Source organism: Notamacropus eugenii, chromosome 1 (assembly GCF_028372415.1).
Source record: "Notamacropus eugenii isolate mMacEug1 chromosome 1, mMacEug1.pri_v2, whole genome shotgun sequence".
Taxonomy (NCBI): domain Eukaryota; kingdom Metazoa; phylum Chordata; class Mammalia; order Diprotodontia; family Macropodidae; genus Notamacropus; species Notamacropus eugenii.
The window spans coordinates 90,368,823-90,384,030 of record NC_092872.1 but is presented as its reverse complement, the minus strand read 5'-3'; the positions used below and the strand labels follow the sequence as shown (position 1 = coordinate 90,384,030).

The 15,208-nt window shown below is 42.3% G+C and overlaps 1 protein-coding gene across 1 annotated transcript in view; it reads left to right on the top strand.

The window, feature by feature from the left end:
• The window catches only part of TEKT5 (tektin 5), a 75,074-nt gene that overhangs the window by 12,693 nt on the left and 47,173 nt on the right, over nucleotides 1-15,208 (top strand). Inside the window, exons 4-5 of the mRNA XM_072609090.1 lie at nucleotides 1,116-1,259; nucleotides 11,748-11,970. Coding sequence (XP_072465191.1) covers nucleotides 1,116-1,259; nucleotides 11,748-11,970 — 367 coding nt within the window. The remainder of the gene's footprint in view (nucleotides 1-1,115; nucleotides 1,260-11,747; nucleotides 11,971-15,208) is intronic.

Genomic DNA, 15,208 nt, shown 5'->3' with positions numbered 1-15,208 from the left:
TTCCTTGGGGTTTGGGGGGGGTGGGTTTGCAAATCTGAACAAAAGTAATTTAAATCCTCAGGTGAAAGCCCATGTGTCAGAAAAAGGTTGTCCTTGTCAAGTGATTACCTCTTCCTTTTTAGAGAACATTATGCTATCTTGGGGAAACTTAATTAGTGCAGAGCCAGAGCCCAATTAAGGAAACAGAATGCAGTCTTTCCTCATCCTCAGTGTGGGAAGCACTGCTGCCAACCCCTTCTAGCCGTTGGCACATAGAAGAGAGTGGGAACTTTGGAGGTATTTTCAGCAAATCCTGGGGCCTCCCATCTGGATGGGGAAGTGTCCCTACCAGAGGACTGACATCCCCTCCCTTCTTCCAGTGGAGCAGAAAGTTCAGTTTGTCGTTGTAGGAGAGTTAAATTTGGGTTTCCCCTGGTCAGCAGGACCCCAGAATGGGTTTTCTGATTCACATCTGGCCATCAGTCTGGGACTGAAAGTGAAAGTTAGTTAAGGTCAATCTCCATCTCCCCTTGAGGGAAGTGAAGAGGAGAGGACTGGCTGGCTAATAGAAGTGTTGCAGGTGTGGAGATGAATTTCCCTTTTCTCCCTTTTCTCAAATACACTGGTCAAGGTTAAGGGTATTACTGAAGAATTAAGGCTATGTTGGTGAAGACCACACACCCTCCATAATTTCGGAGATAAGCTGGGCTAAAGGATTCTTTCAGGAATGACCTTAATTAGGGGCATGCAAGGGCTTCCCAGTCCATCATTCTTTCTTATTATCTTAATCCAAATAATCAAAATTCTGCCATTAGAAACCTACTCCTGTGATTTAACGGGTGGTCTTCTATTCAAATGGAAATATCACTTGAAGGAGCACTTTAAACTTTTATCAGTCATCCACACCTTAGCAAGAATAAGTATAAACATCTTTCTTTCTAAGCCATAACTGACTAACTGAGAGTAGGTTCTAATAAGAAAAGAAGTGAGATAATAGTGAACATGATGAATGGTAGGGGGATGCTACAGTGGAGAAGTGAGGCTAGTAGGGGAGATGGAAGACAAACCAGAGACTATTTTTTTGCCTAGGGCTGGCTGTGAGAGGGTCTTTGTGAGATGATCTTTGTTTTCCTCAGGGATAACCGAGATGCCCAGCATACAGTGGAGAGAGACTTAGCTGATAAAAATTCTGCAGAGTGTATTGATGAGAAGTGCTGCAACCTGAGGAACACATCGGACACCATCAACTTCTTCCACGGAGTAGAGAAAGCAGATGGCGCGTAAGTGTGTAACCCTCTCTTACCTGACTGGGCGTAGGAGATTCCTAATTTCCATAATGATGGAGTCCACAGAAAAGTATTTGCTTTTGGGGGCATATGGCAGTGGGATCAGAAAGCTAGGAAAGCCTATGATGAAGATATTTCAGATGATGGTAAAATTGGCCATGAGAAGGTCCCCATGTCTCCCTTTCCCAACCTTCATCTTGCACTTAAGATCTCCTGTTTTCCACAGACCCTCTGTTCTGGTTAGGTGCTGGTGAAGCATCTCTTTTCATACCATTCCCTTAGTGGGTAGGGTGGAGGTCAAATGTAAGTTGTGAGAACAGGGACTTTTTCATTTGTGCTGTTATATCCCAAGAACCTAGCAAGGTGCCTTGCACATAATAGGTACCTCATAAATATTGCCCTGAATTATTGTGGAGCTTCCCAGGGCCATCTACAAGATACTAGTTCACTGAGCACAGTGTCCAAGGTCTCAGGTGATTGCTCCAAGTTTTTCTTTCTCAACAAGGGCTGGAACAAGTCCCCTTCCTTGCTCCTGGCTCATCTCAGTGACCCTTCTGGTTGTAGGATGAAGTCCTTTATAGTCACAGAGCCTGGCCCAAGGTGAACCTTCTCTACTTCTCTGACATCCTCACAGCAGGGGGACCTGCAGACATCACCTTTATTTAATTCATTGTCCCCAGATCTTTAAACACTTAAAGGAAGTACATGACTTCTTATAAGCCCTCTTTTTCCCCCCTTAGCTTCTGAAAGTTGTCACAGAGTCCAGGCTCTCTTTTAAAAACTTTCTCTAAGGGCCCTGGGAAATCAGCTTCTCCCAGGATGTGGATTCAAAGCCCATTTGTGCCAATTATTACCTGTGTGACCTCGGACAAGTAACTTTACCTCTCTGAGCCTCAGTTTCCTCCTATGTAGGGGGAAAGGGGAAGATAATAAGTATTTTTTATGGTGACTACTTTGGGCACTTTCCTAAGTGCCTTTACAAGTATTATCTCACTTGTAAAGTGAGAGGGTTGGACTGAGGTCCCTCTAAATTTATAATTCTACAATCCTAGGGTAAGGGTTATGCTGAGTTTAAAAAAAGATTTTTGTGTGTGACTATATTGCAACATGAGTGGTTTCCTCTGGAATCTTGTGTGTTTTATTTTTATGCATTTAAAAACATCATTGGGAGAAGAGGTCCATGAACCCCTTTTGTGGACCAGTGACTGACAAAGGGGTGGACACTGGCACCAAAAAAAAGATTAAGAACTGCTAACCAGGGATCTTTTATTTTTCTTTCTTTTTTCGTTATTCCTATAGTGCATAAAAGAAAATACCTCCTCCCCCCCCCCAAAAAAAAGTGGAAAGGGGGGATATAGTGGTATAATGAAAACCACACTGGATTTGAAGCTGGAATATTTGGATTGGTCACTAGATCAACTACTGTTAGTTGGGGGACCTTGAGCAAGTCACAACCTCTCTGAACCTCAGTTTGTAAAATGAAGATAACACTTCATACTATTAATAGCCCATCTGTAAAATAAAGTTTTAATACTAAAACTTTAAGAGGTTCCTATGAGATTTTATATATAAAACATTCTGTGTGAGCGGTCAAGCTCTATATGAAAGAGAATCTTTAACATCTGGATCTCTCCGTAAGGAAAGGAAGCCAACGCTGAGCATTAAGCTTAAAGTCAGCCCCCAAGAAACCAAGACCCGCGTTGTAAAAAGTCAAAAATTCACTTGGGCTACAGAGGGCACTGTTTGCCACTAGCCCTGGCAGGTCGGGTGGGGGCTGCCTGCCAGCTGGCTCCGGTGGCTGCAAAGCTGTGGGTGATGGGTCGGACAAGGAATGGGCAGCGCGAGGTGCTGACGTCGGCACTCAGGGGGCCAGGGCCCGCAGTCGTCCTTAAGCAGCCTAATGTCTGCTGCAGAGCCCGGAGGAGGCGCCCCGGGGGCTGCCCGGAGGAGGCGTCCCGGCGGCTCCCCGAATTCCACGCTGCTGGGCAGGCTTGCTGGGCGGCCCAGGCAGCATCGCAGCTCTGAGGGACGGGAACTGGGGGAACGATCTTGGGATGGGCAGCCTTCTCCGAGGCGACCCGGAGGAGAGCCCAGGGCTGGGGGTGAACGTGTTAAGCCCCTCCTCCTCCCCACAGTTCAGCGCACCTCTGCCTTTGTGTCTTTAACCGCGTAGGGCTTCTGTCATCTTCCCCAAGAGGGCCCGAGGGTGCTGGGGAACCGTAGGTGTAGAGGAAAGGCAGCAAGACGGGACTGAATAATGCGAAGCGAGAGAGGCGGCTGGGCCGTTAAGGAGCCGCTAGTAAAACTCCCGGGAGCCCGCGAGTGGACCCGGGAGTTTCAAGTTCGGGAGCAGAGCCGGAGAACGAAAGTGCCGCCTGCTGAGCTCTGTCCCTGTCTGACCAGGGAGAGCGCAGTCAGGCGCTCCAGGCTCCCGGGCTCCGCAGGCGGGGTGGGCCGGGACGGGCAGAGACAGGGCAGGGCACGCCCTTCGCCTAGAGCCGCTGCCAGGCCTCACCTCGCACCTGGGGATTCCCAGGGCCTGCCCCCAAAGGCGGGCTGCCATGGAGTTGGGTGTTTGGGAGGGAAACCGTGCCGGCACCGCATCTGCGGAGGAGGATGCAATGACTTCTTCCGCAGCTCTGCAATATAGAATCCTCCGGCAGTCCCAGGTACCAGGGCCAGAGACTTGGGGGAGCCCATGACGCAGGAGCACCCCTCCCTTTTATTTGGTCTTTGTCGTTCGCCTTCCCACCCCCCACTCCCCGCGTGTGGTGGAAGAAAATAAACTCCAAGGCAAGTCTGAAATCCCTTTGACATGTTATAAACAGGTTTAAGTCAACCACGCCAGCCAAAAAATACGCTCCTGGGTTTTAAAACACACCCAAGGATGTTGGGTGAGAACATGCCCTAAACCAACTTTTCTAGCATAACGGAGGAAGTACTGGGGTGGGGGTAGGTGGTGGGAAGGAGATGTGGCATCTTTCTAGTGGAAGAGATTGGACCTGTGCTCCAATTTTAGTTTGCCATCCAGCCGTTCATTAGACCTTGGTAGAGCTGGAATGGATCTCAGAGATCATTTAGTCAAGTCAACAAGTATTTAGTAATCACTTACCATGTTCAAGTCACAAGGAATACAAGGAAAGATGCCAAACAGTCCCTGACCTCAAAGAGCTCATGAGACATTGAGCCCCATCTCCAATGGCTTCATTTTGCAGACAAGTAAAAGAGATTGTCACAGATGTGCTTGACTAAATCCTCAGACTCTAAGCCACCCCGATTTACCTTAGCCAAATCAGTTATCCTCTCTGGACCTCTGGTTTCCTCCTCGGTAAAACGGGCTGGGGAAGGGGGAAGGCATGGCTTTAGAGATCCCTTCCTGCTTGAAGTCTATGATTCTAGCCTCTAAATAACAGGTCCTGCTACACTTAGCTGTGAGATTTGGGACAAATCATAACTTCTCCGGACCTGCCTCTTTCCTCACTAGTGAAAGGAGAGGGTTAGGATAGATATTTTCTGGGGACCCTTGTAACTATCATTCTAATTACTGAGAGGTGACCGGTGGGGTGGGGCCACCTCCCAGTCCCTGGGAAGCCTCCATGCAAACTGCCACTCTGAGTTTCTGAATCACACAGTAAAAAGCCTGTGCCAGAAATGGCATTTGGGGATTTAAGGCAAAGACAATCTCTCTGGGACTTTGATAGGATTTCATGATCTCTTAAGTAAAATGTTCTCTTTCCCCCACACCCAGTTCTTCCAAGATCAAAGAGACCTTTGTAATTGGTTTCCCACAGCAACTTTTCCAACTCCCCTGCCCCTTCGGCCCACTATTGACAAACAGCCCCCCTCAAGCAAGGGAGGGACAAACAGAGGAGTGGAATTTGGCTGCTGCTGAACAACTAGGGGTTGGGAGAGATTGGTTTAACCTGCTACGATTTCCCTAGTTCTCACCTGACAGAATCTGTACTTCAAGGAGTTGTAATTTCATAGGTGTGGCTACTTCCTTCACCTATGCAGACCAGATCCCCTCTGTAATTCAGGCAGGCTTCCAACTAAATGTTTTTGTGGCTGAAAATTCATCACCTTGCTCGAACATGGCCAAAAGTTCCTTTGGAGCCTGCAACCCATCACTGGGTGAATCTTCAATGCCTTACCACTAAGGTAGAGCCTAATCAGAGAGTGAACTGCTTTGGCTTAATCTTTTTAAAAACCCAGACTCACTTCCTCTCCACAATTAGGCAGCAGAATAAGACTTCATTGAAAGACAGAAGAGATGTGTTCTGGAATGATGATGTATTAAATTCAATTTCAGTAATCCTATTTTAAATGCACAGGGTGAGCTTGCCCTGAGGATTTCTTTTTTTAAAAAATAAGATGAAGATGCCAGTTTTGATGTGAATAACTCAAATGGCAGCGTGGTGTATGGAAAGAATATTGGATTTAGCATCATGGGATTTGCTAGTACTTAGAATCTTCATGACCTTGAGCAAGTCACTTAACTTGTCTGCTCTGCACTCTCTTACCTCTAAAATGAGTGAACTAGACCAGATGTCCTCAAAAGGCACCTTTTAACTCTAGATCTAAGACAATAGTATTTGATATTCAGATTCAGATTTAGTATTTGCAAAATTACTTTACATCTGAGAGCTACAAAAACCTTACGAGGAAAATATCCATTTTAAAATCATTCAACAAGCATTTATAGAATACCCACTATGTACCTGACTATACAGTTATCCCTTCCACGTTACCACTTTCCCTATTAAAGTTTTGATATATCTCAGATGAGCATAAGATGTTTAAGTGGGAATTTTTGGGGAGTTTTGCAGAAGTTGCAGATAACACATGAAGGTCAGTAGATGACAGAAAAAAAGTTTAGAAACTTAGAAAGGTATAAAATATATGTATAGTATCATATAATTTCAACCTCAATTTTACAATAAGCTACTGTAAGCATCTCATAAAAGAAAGAACAAGTCAGACTTATTCTCTGGTACAATGGCCAAAAAATTTTACTGGGATTTTCCACATCACTGGGGGGGTTCTTGGTGCTGGGGTACCCCTACTGTCTCCAGATGTGCAAGGGACAACTGTACTAAAAAAATGTTTCTTTTTTTCTTTTTTGAGTGGTTACTTTCCCCACAATTGCAGTTGTTCATTTTTTTATTTTATTATTTTTTAATTGATTTTATTTATTTTCAATATTCTACAATCAGTACCATATAACTTAGATTATTATTTTTCTTTCCCTCTCCCCTCCTTCCCCAAGAGAGCATACAATTTTTATATAGGTTCTACACACACATTCCTATTAAATACATTTTCACCATAGTCATGCTATATAGAAGAATTAAAATGAATGGGAGAAATCATATAACAAACCAAAACATAATACACACACACAAAAAATGATCTGCTACATTCTGCAAATGAATTTCATAGTTCTTCCTCTGGATGAAGAAGACATTTTGCCTCAGAAGACCATTGGGAATTTTTTTTTAGTCCTTGCATTGCTGTGAAGTTCCAAGTGTACCAGAAAAAATTCTTGCACACTGTGGTCATTGTTGTGTACAGAGGTCTCCTGGTTTTGCTCCTTTTGCTCAGCATCAGATTGTATAAGTCTTTCCAGGCCTCTCTGAAGTCTTTCTGTTCATCATTCTTATAGCACCATAGTATTCCATTACATTCATATACCATAATTTATTCAGCTATTTCCCAATTGATGGGCATCCCCTAGATTTCCAGTTTTTGGCCACCACAAAGAGTGCTGCTATAAATATTTTTGAACATGTGGGACCCTTTCCCATTTTTATAATCTCTTGGGGATACAGTCCTAGAAGCAATATTGCTGGGTCAAAGGGTATGTATATTTTTATAGCCCTTTGGGCACAGTTCCAAATTGCTCTCCAGAATGGTTGGGTCAGCTCACAGCTCCATCAACAATGTATTAGTGTTCCAACTCTCCCCACATCCTCTCCAACATTTATCATCTTCCTGTTCTGTCATGTTTGCCAATCTGATAGGTGTGATGTGGTACCTCAGCGTTGTTTTGATTTGCATCTCTCTATTCATAAGTGATTTAGAGCATTTTTTCATATGACTATAGATATCTTTAATTTCTTCCTCTGAAAATTGCCTGTTCATATCCTTTGACCATTTATCAATTGGGGAATGACTTGTGTTTTTGTACATTTGACTCAGTTCTCTATATATTCTAGAAATGAGGTCTTTAGCACAGACACTAACTGCAAAAATTCTTTCCCAGTTTTCTACATCCCTCTGAATTTTGGTTTCATTGGGTTTGGTTGTGCAAAAACTTTTCAGGTTAATGTAATTAAAATTATCCATCTCGCACTTCATAATGCTTTCTATCCTTTAGTCAAAAATTCTTCCCTTCTCCATAAATCTGATAAATACACTATTCCTTGCTCCACTAATTTGTCAATAGTATCAATCTTTATACCTAGATCGTGTACCCATTTGGATTTTATTCTTGTGTATGGTGTCAGGCATTGGTCTATGCCTAGTTTCCACCACACTATTATCCAGTTTTCCCAGCAATTTTTGTCAAACAGTGATTTGTTATCCCAGAAGTTGGGGTCCTTGAGTTTATCAAACAGGAGATTGCTATATTTATTGCCTACTGTGTCTTGAGTACCTAGCCAATAGGCTAGCCACCTGTCTACCCTTCTGTTTCTTAGCCAGTACCAAGTGGTTTTGATAATTGCTGCTTTATAATACAATTTGTGATCTGGTAGAGCTAGGTCACCTTCCCTAGCATTTCTTTTCATTAATCCCCTGGATATGCTGGACCTTTTGTTCTTCCAGATGAATTTTGATATTATTTTTTCCAGCTTTAGAAAATAATTATCTGATAGTTTAATTGGTATGGCACTAAATAAGTAAATTAATTTAAGTAAAATTGTCATTTTTATTATATTGGCTAGGCCTACCCATGATCAGCTGATGTTTTTTCCACTTATGTAGATCTGAGTATTTGTGCAAAAAGTGTCTTGTAGTTGTGTTCATATAGTCCCTGCATTTGTTTTGGCAGGTAAATTCCCAAATATTTTATAGTGTCTACCCTAGCTTTAAAGGGGATTTCCCTTTCTATCTCTTGCTGTTGGGCTTTGTTACTAATATATAGAAATGCAGAAGATTTGTGTGGGTTAATCTGTAATCTGCAATAAAAAGTGTTTCTTAAAAGGGAAGAAATCATTCTCAAAAGCTTACATTCCATGAGGAAACTGAGTCTCCAAGAGATTAAATATAATAATAGCTAATATTTATATAGTAGCAGTTTGAGGTTTGAAAAGTCCTTTACCTATATGAACTCATTTGATTTTCCAACAATGTTGGGAAGTAGGTACAATTTCCCCAATTTTATGGGTGAGGAAACTGAGGCTGAAGAGATTTTAGTGAATTGCCTATGATTATGTTGGTTGTAAGTAACCAACGATTTTGAACCCTGGTCTTTTCTACTCAAAATCCAGTAAAATCCAGTACACTATCCACAGTTATGTGTCTCTCTATCCTGCTAGGCCACCGACATCTATTTGCTTAATCTGAAGTTCAGATTTTTGTATACTGGGCTTTCTCAAAATGAGGCACACCTATCCAGGCTTTTAAAAATAAGGGTCATCAGAAATGCCCTGTGTTAAATTGCATTTTCTCTTTTTTTACCCCGTTCCACATTACCATTGATACTGAGAGTTCATCTTCATCATTTCCTGTCTTGCAAACCTTTGCTTTTCATCTTCTTTTCCATCTTTAGGGGATACATGCCCCAGGAAGCAAATCAGACTCCTGGACCCTTGCATGCTGAAGAAAACTCATATTGAATTCTTCATTCTTAGTAATAATAGGTCACTTTATATAGTACTTTGTACCTTGCAAAATGTTTTCCTTACAACAACCCTGTATGACAGATGGATCAAATAATATTCATTATCTTGGTCTTAGATGAGATAAGAAACTTGTAACTAAGAAAAGTGACTCAGAAGTGACTTGCCCCATGCTAATACGTTCTGGAGTCAGGACTTCAAACCATATTTCCTAGGATTCCTAGTTGAATGTTGTTTCCACATTAGATCTTATTTTCTACAATTCTGTGATATATATGCTGTCTCCAGTGCCTGGGAACTCACTGGCAAAATTAAATAACCCAAGGTTGTTTACCGAGAGATAGTCAGCTGACTTGGGACCAAGAGGAGAGGATACATTCATTGCAATTCAATTCAGGTCTTTATTAAATTTTTACTATATGTAAGACGTTATTATACTAAGTGCTTGATACAAAATTAAAAAGGGGGGAAAATGATTTCTAGAAACTTTTAGACTTGTAAGGAAAGAGAGTAGGGCTGTGTCTACAGGGGTGGGAATGGGGTGGGGGAGGGGGAGTTGATAGGGAAATGACAGGTGCACAGCTAGATAAATCATCTAATTTGAGGGACTTGAGAGCTGTAATAATTAATAGAAAGTAAGCTCCTTGAAGGCAGGAACTCGGCCTTTCTTTAGCATTTGCACCTAAGATTAAGGCACTTAAGTGCCTTGCACTTAAGATTAATTAGGACTTGTTGATTGATTGTTGATTGAATGCTAATTGATTGAGACTAGGAAAAGCTTCTGGAAAGAGATAGAAAAATGAAAAAAGAAAAGGATTCTAGTGGCTACAAGATGGCAAAGAGAAGAGAGGGCAGGGCCTAAAGTCAGGAAAGCTCTTCTTGAGTTCAAATCTGGCCTCAGACGCTAACGGTATGACCCTGGAAAAGTCACTTAGCTTTATTTGCCTCAGTTTCCTCATCTGTAAAATGAGCTAGAGAAGGAAATGGCAAACCGTTCCAGTATCTTTGCCAAGAAAACCTCAAATGGCATCGCAAAGAGTCAGACATGACTGAAAAATGACTGAACGACAACAACAAAGGATTCTAAGAAGGAGAAGTAAAGAAAGAATACATTCCAGGAATGTAGAAAAGCAAAGGCAAAGAAATCTGGGGATGGAATGCTGGGTTCAGGAAATAGCAGCGATCCTCGAGTGTGTGATGAGGAGAGATGTGAAATCAATCTGGTAAAGCAGGACTGGGGCCAGAATTCAAAGGGCTTTTAAATGTCAAGTTGAGGAGTTTCTCTTTTATCCTAGAAATAACACTGAGTCAGAAGATTCTTGAGCAGGATGGGAACATAGGCAGACCTGTTTTTATTTGTTTGGTTTTTTTTTGGTTATTTTGGAAGCTTGGTGGAAAACAAATGAGAGAGGGGAGAGAGATTGAAAGGAGGGAGGCTAATTAAGAGTCAGTTGCAATACTACCACTGTTCATTGACATTGTAAATGGCCCCAGTGCAATCATAAATTTATTAGTCTGTTCATCAGACTTGAAGACAGATTAAAAAGAAATCCACCCAATAAACTTTTTGCCTAGCCCTTGACACTCCTTTCAGTGGTATGGTGGTGTTGTATAAATGGCCTTCTATCTCTGTGGCATCAGTTTTTCCTCATCAATAAAATATGATGGTGGGACTACAGGATCTCTAAGGTCTCTTCCAAGTCACTGAGCAGCTTATAAGTCTCACTTTAGAAGGCCACAGGTAGAATGTACTGCTATTTTATAATGACCATCAAATGAGCCTAACAATACAATCCTGTGTATATGTTAATTTCTACTTGCTGAGAAACATAAATAAGCTCTAGGAACTCCGGAAAAGCCAGCCTTCTCCTGCAATAGAGTTTCAGGAAATTGAATCTCCTTTCCTTTTCCTCCTTAGAATGAAAGTCAGTTTTTATTTTTGAACTAAGGAGTCCTTGGGCTGGAAGGGAACATGGAAGAACAGCTACGTGAATTCTAGAGGCACCTAAATCAACCTAAATATATATGGGTCTGTCCCTTTCCTGAATACCACCAGAGAAGGAAACTCCTTTGCTTCTGCTGGCTACCCATTCCAGTTACTGACTATTCTTTTTGCCAACAAGTTCTTCCTATTGGCTAACTTGCATTTCTGCTGCTTAACACCCAAGTGACTTTGGGCAGGCCATCTAATCCCTGTGAACCCGTTTTTTCATCTGTAACTTAACAGAGCGGGCTAGATCATTTCCAGCATCCTTTCTACCTCTAACTTGTTGGAAGTTTAAGACCATTTTCTCTTGTTCTGCCTAATAGAGAACATTTGTTTGTCACCTTTCTATCCTTAACGGCTATTCTTAAATTGTTGTTTTTTCCTTCCCTAATTTAAGCTATCCCAGTTCCTTCATTTCCTTTTCATGGGTAAGGAAGGCTAGAATATTTTTTGGAGTAATCCCTCAATAAACATTTCTTAGCTTGAACTAAATCAGATAGCTGATGTTGGATCTTATCTTTGTGACTTCAAAAAGGCCCAAGATGTCCTAGTCATTTCCCTTCCATTCCTAAAGAAAATGAGGTGAAAGGAAGGTCCATAGTGATATCTGACTGTTCAACCTCATTTGAATTTCTTGTGTGTTTTTTCTTTCAGGGTCTCAGTATGTGAAACATGGGCCAAGTTTAGTGACGATAACATTAGGCACTCTCAGGACATGAGAGCCAACTCCATCAGGCTCCGGGAAGAAGCTGAGAACCTACTGGAAGTCTCATCTGATCAAATATGGAAGCAGTTTACTAATACCAACCTGGCCTTCAGCACCCGAATTTCTGAGGTGACAGATGTGAAAAATAAACTTCAGTTGCAGCTGGCAAAGGTAAGCAAGTTATAGTCGGGACCCTTGCCCTGCTCCCTATTTCTCCATTCCCATTTAGGAGAAAACCTGCCCAGAGGTAGGAGAATGTAGGGGATGACCCATCTAGAGTGTACCCATCTAGCCCATCAGTCTGTGATTCTAGTCCAACATCTAGAAGCTGGGAGGTAGTAACCCAGAGCCAGATATGAGCTTCCTGGTGTGTATAGATTGGCTTAGTCCCAATGCCTAAGACTTATTTGCAAATCTTCCCTAATGTGCTTCATGTAAGGTAGCAAAGGAGACACTGGCATTCTTGGGCAAAATACCAGAATTCCTAACTCTATTCTGCTTTTCCATTTGATGTCCTTGTTTAATGTTTATAAGAATAAAGGTGAAGAGGAGATCTATGATCTCCTAAGCTATAGCTTCCATAAGCAGGACTGAGCAGACCTATTCCACCATATTGGTACACTAGGAAACATAACTGTTTGTCTTTAAAGGTTCCAGGAGAGAACTGTGATTTTGGTTGATGGAGTTGTTGGAAGATTTTGAGATTAAGGAATAGGAGGGAGGTTGGGAATCATTTTTAGTTACATTTGCTCCTTTATTACACATGTTAATACACATGTATTATTACACATGTTAATAAAAATAAAGTCAGTATGGTGTAGTGGATGGGGAGCAGCCACAGAATAAGAAAGACTGTTTTAAGTTACATCTCTGATACATAGTGGCTATGGGATCCTGGGCAGGTCACCTAACCTCTTTTGAAGCCTGAGACAATTTTCAATTGCATAGTTACTGAAGGTCTGTATTGGGAAAGGTGGTTTTTTCAGAAGAAATTTCTTACACCACTGAAATCACAGGTCCGGACCCCACCCTACCCCTTGCCAAAGATGGCCATAAAACCAGTGCTTTTTGTTTTAATAAGCATTTAGTTTGATACATCAAACCTGGTTTAATGTCATATTGTATTTATTACCACAGCACAAAGTCCGTGGGCTGGGTGGGGCTTTTAATATCTCTCCTGTTTTACTTGGTTGATTGCACAGCTGTGGTCTGTCTTTAATGGAGAAAATAGAGATATTTTTAGTCAAGCTTTTTTTTTTCTTTTAAGATTTCCACCACTTCCATTCCAAATGCAATTTCAAATTCCCATCTCCCACCACTCAGAGTTTCCCACTGCCTCATGGGTCCGATATTAATCTCAAGTACTTAATCACCAGCTGTTTTGCTAATAAGTCAGTGCCTTGGAGTGAGTAAATTAAGCTCTAACAAGACCTGTTTGCTATTTGCCAAAGAAAGAAACAACATCGGGTTCAGGCCTCAGCTTGGCATTTTGAGGATGATTATCAGTTTTGTGATCTTCTAGATAAGAAAACAAGATATTGAAGGCAGGTGGGTAGGCAGGGAATGCATTGAGTATTTCTCCGTTTCAGGAGTTCATTGTTGTTGTGTAGTTTTTAAGTGTCCCCTTTTAATATGTATCTTTTATTATGATTGGCACTATTCCTTTTCCATTGATCTGAGACTCTGGCCACATCCTGAAAATATAGGCTCTCAAACCTCCACTACCCTTGAAAGTAATTAAAAGCTTCTAACTAGTCGTGTGAACATGATTTTCAAGGCCAGGTTAAGTAGAATGGAAACTATGAGTTGCGTAGGGACTTGGTGTTGCATCAGATCTGAAACTAGCTGGGAGCAGTCAGGGCTTTGAGCTAGGCTACAGCTTGGGCAGCTACATGGTGAAATAGATAGATACCAGATCCAAAGACAGGAAGACACATTCATGTTCATGAGTTCACTTCCTAGCTATGTGACCCTGGGTAAGTCACTTAACCCTGCTTGCCTTAGTTCCTCATCTGTAAAATGAGCTGGAGAAGGAAATAGCAAACCACTCCAGTATCTTTGCCAAGAAAGCCCCAAATGGGGTCAGATATGACTGAACAACACAACTTGGGAGGAACTCCTAGACCACCCTGAACCCTCCCTGGCTTATTTCCTTGGACTTTCACCCACAACCCAGCATCAGTAATTATCATGTTCCTTTCCTGGGACTGCCTGTTCACAAAAGAGTGGACTGCTCCTGATATGCCATCTGGCCTGGGAAGAATGCAGGACACCCAGGATGTGATGTGGAGGAAGAATTAGCATTTGCTACCTTGCATCATCCTCCTGTCCTATTTCCATGGTATACTCAACCCCTCAGTGCTTATCCTCCTCTTCCATCTTGTGGTCTTTTCCATTGCACCCCTCCCCCCACCCTTAGCTCTTCTCTGTTGCTAACTAACTCTATCCATCTCTCCTTAACTACTTCATACATTCCTTCCATCCCAGGTACTCAGTGAGACCGCTTTCTTTTGATGATACCACATCCCTTGGTCGGAGGCTGGCTGCTGCTTTTCTTACCTCTCGAACTTTGCTACCATTACTCCACAGTCAACTCTTCACCTCTAAAATTTCTCTCAGTCCTGTCAGATCCTTGTGGCTACTCTCTCTGGAGCTCTGGGTCATTAGTCCTCTTTCCCAATAAGTTTGATCTCCGCTTCACAATATTCTTCACCCTGACTCCCTGCTCCTTTGAAAACATCCTGACCTTTCAATTGCTCAACCTCCTCAACTCCCATGACCCCAACCTCCATTCTACTTCAGACGTGCACAGAAGTGGCCATACTTTAAAACACCCCATTTCCCTCCAACTAAATTTGCCCCGAAGGGCTAGAATTACTATTTACTGCACTGCCTGGGTTGCATATGCACCTGCAGGTCATATTTGGAGCTAGGCTTTTGGCCATCTCAGCAGGCCAGTGCTCAAAGACATTTGTCCTTTAATAATTCCTCCATTTGTGGTCTCCAGCAATGCCAAGGCCAAACAGTTCTTCCTACTCCTAGAGCCTCTCCGAGTTGGGTTTCACATTGTGTTTTACTGCTGTTGGGAAATGGTGCTGATAAATCTCTAGGCTAAAATAGCCCAGAACTCCAAAGTATGTAATCAGAGCTGCTGCCTTTGAGGAGAGTAGCTGACCTGATAATCGGGGCTTGTGGAGACTACAGATGTGCATCTGTGAGAGCTCCTTCCACATGCATCTAATTACCCAATCTGGATACTCTGTTGAAAGGCCTTTTGGCATCCTCAACAAAGTTCTAGTTATCCACACAGGCATTAACCTGGGTTGGCATTAGCCAACATCTGAACACGATATGGAATTTTCTCTAACCTTTCTGTCGTGCTCAGATTATTCAGAGAACAGTCTTCTCC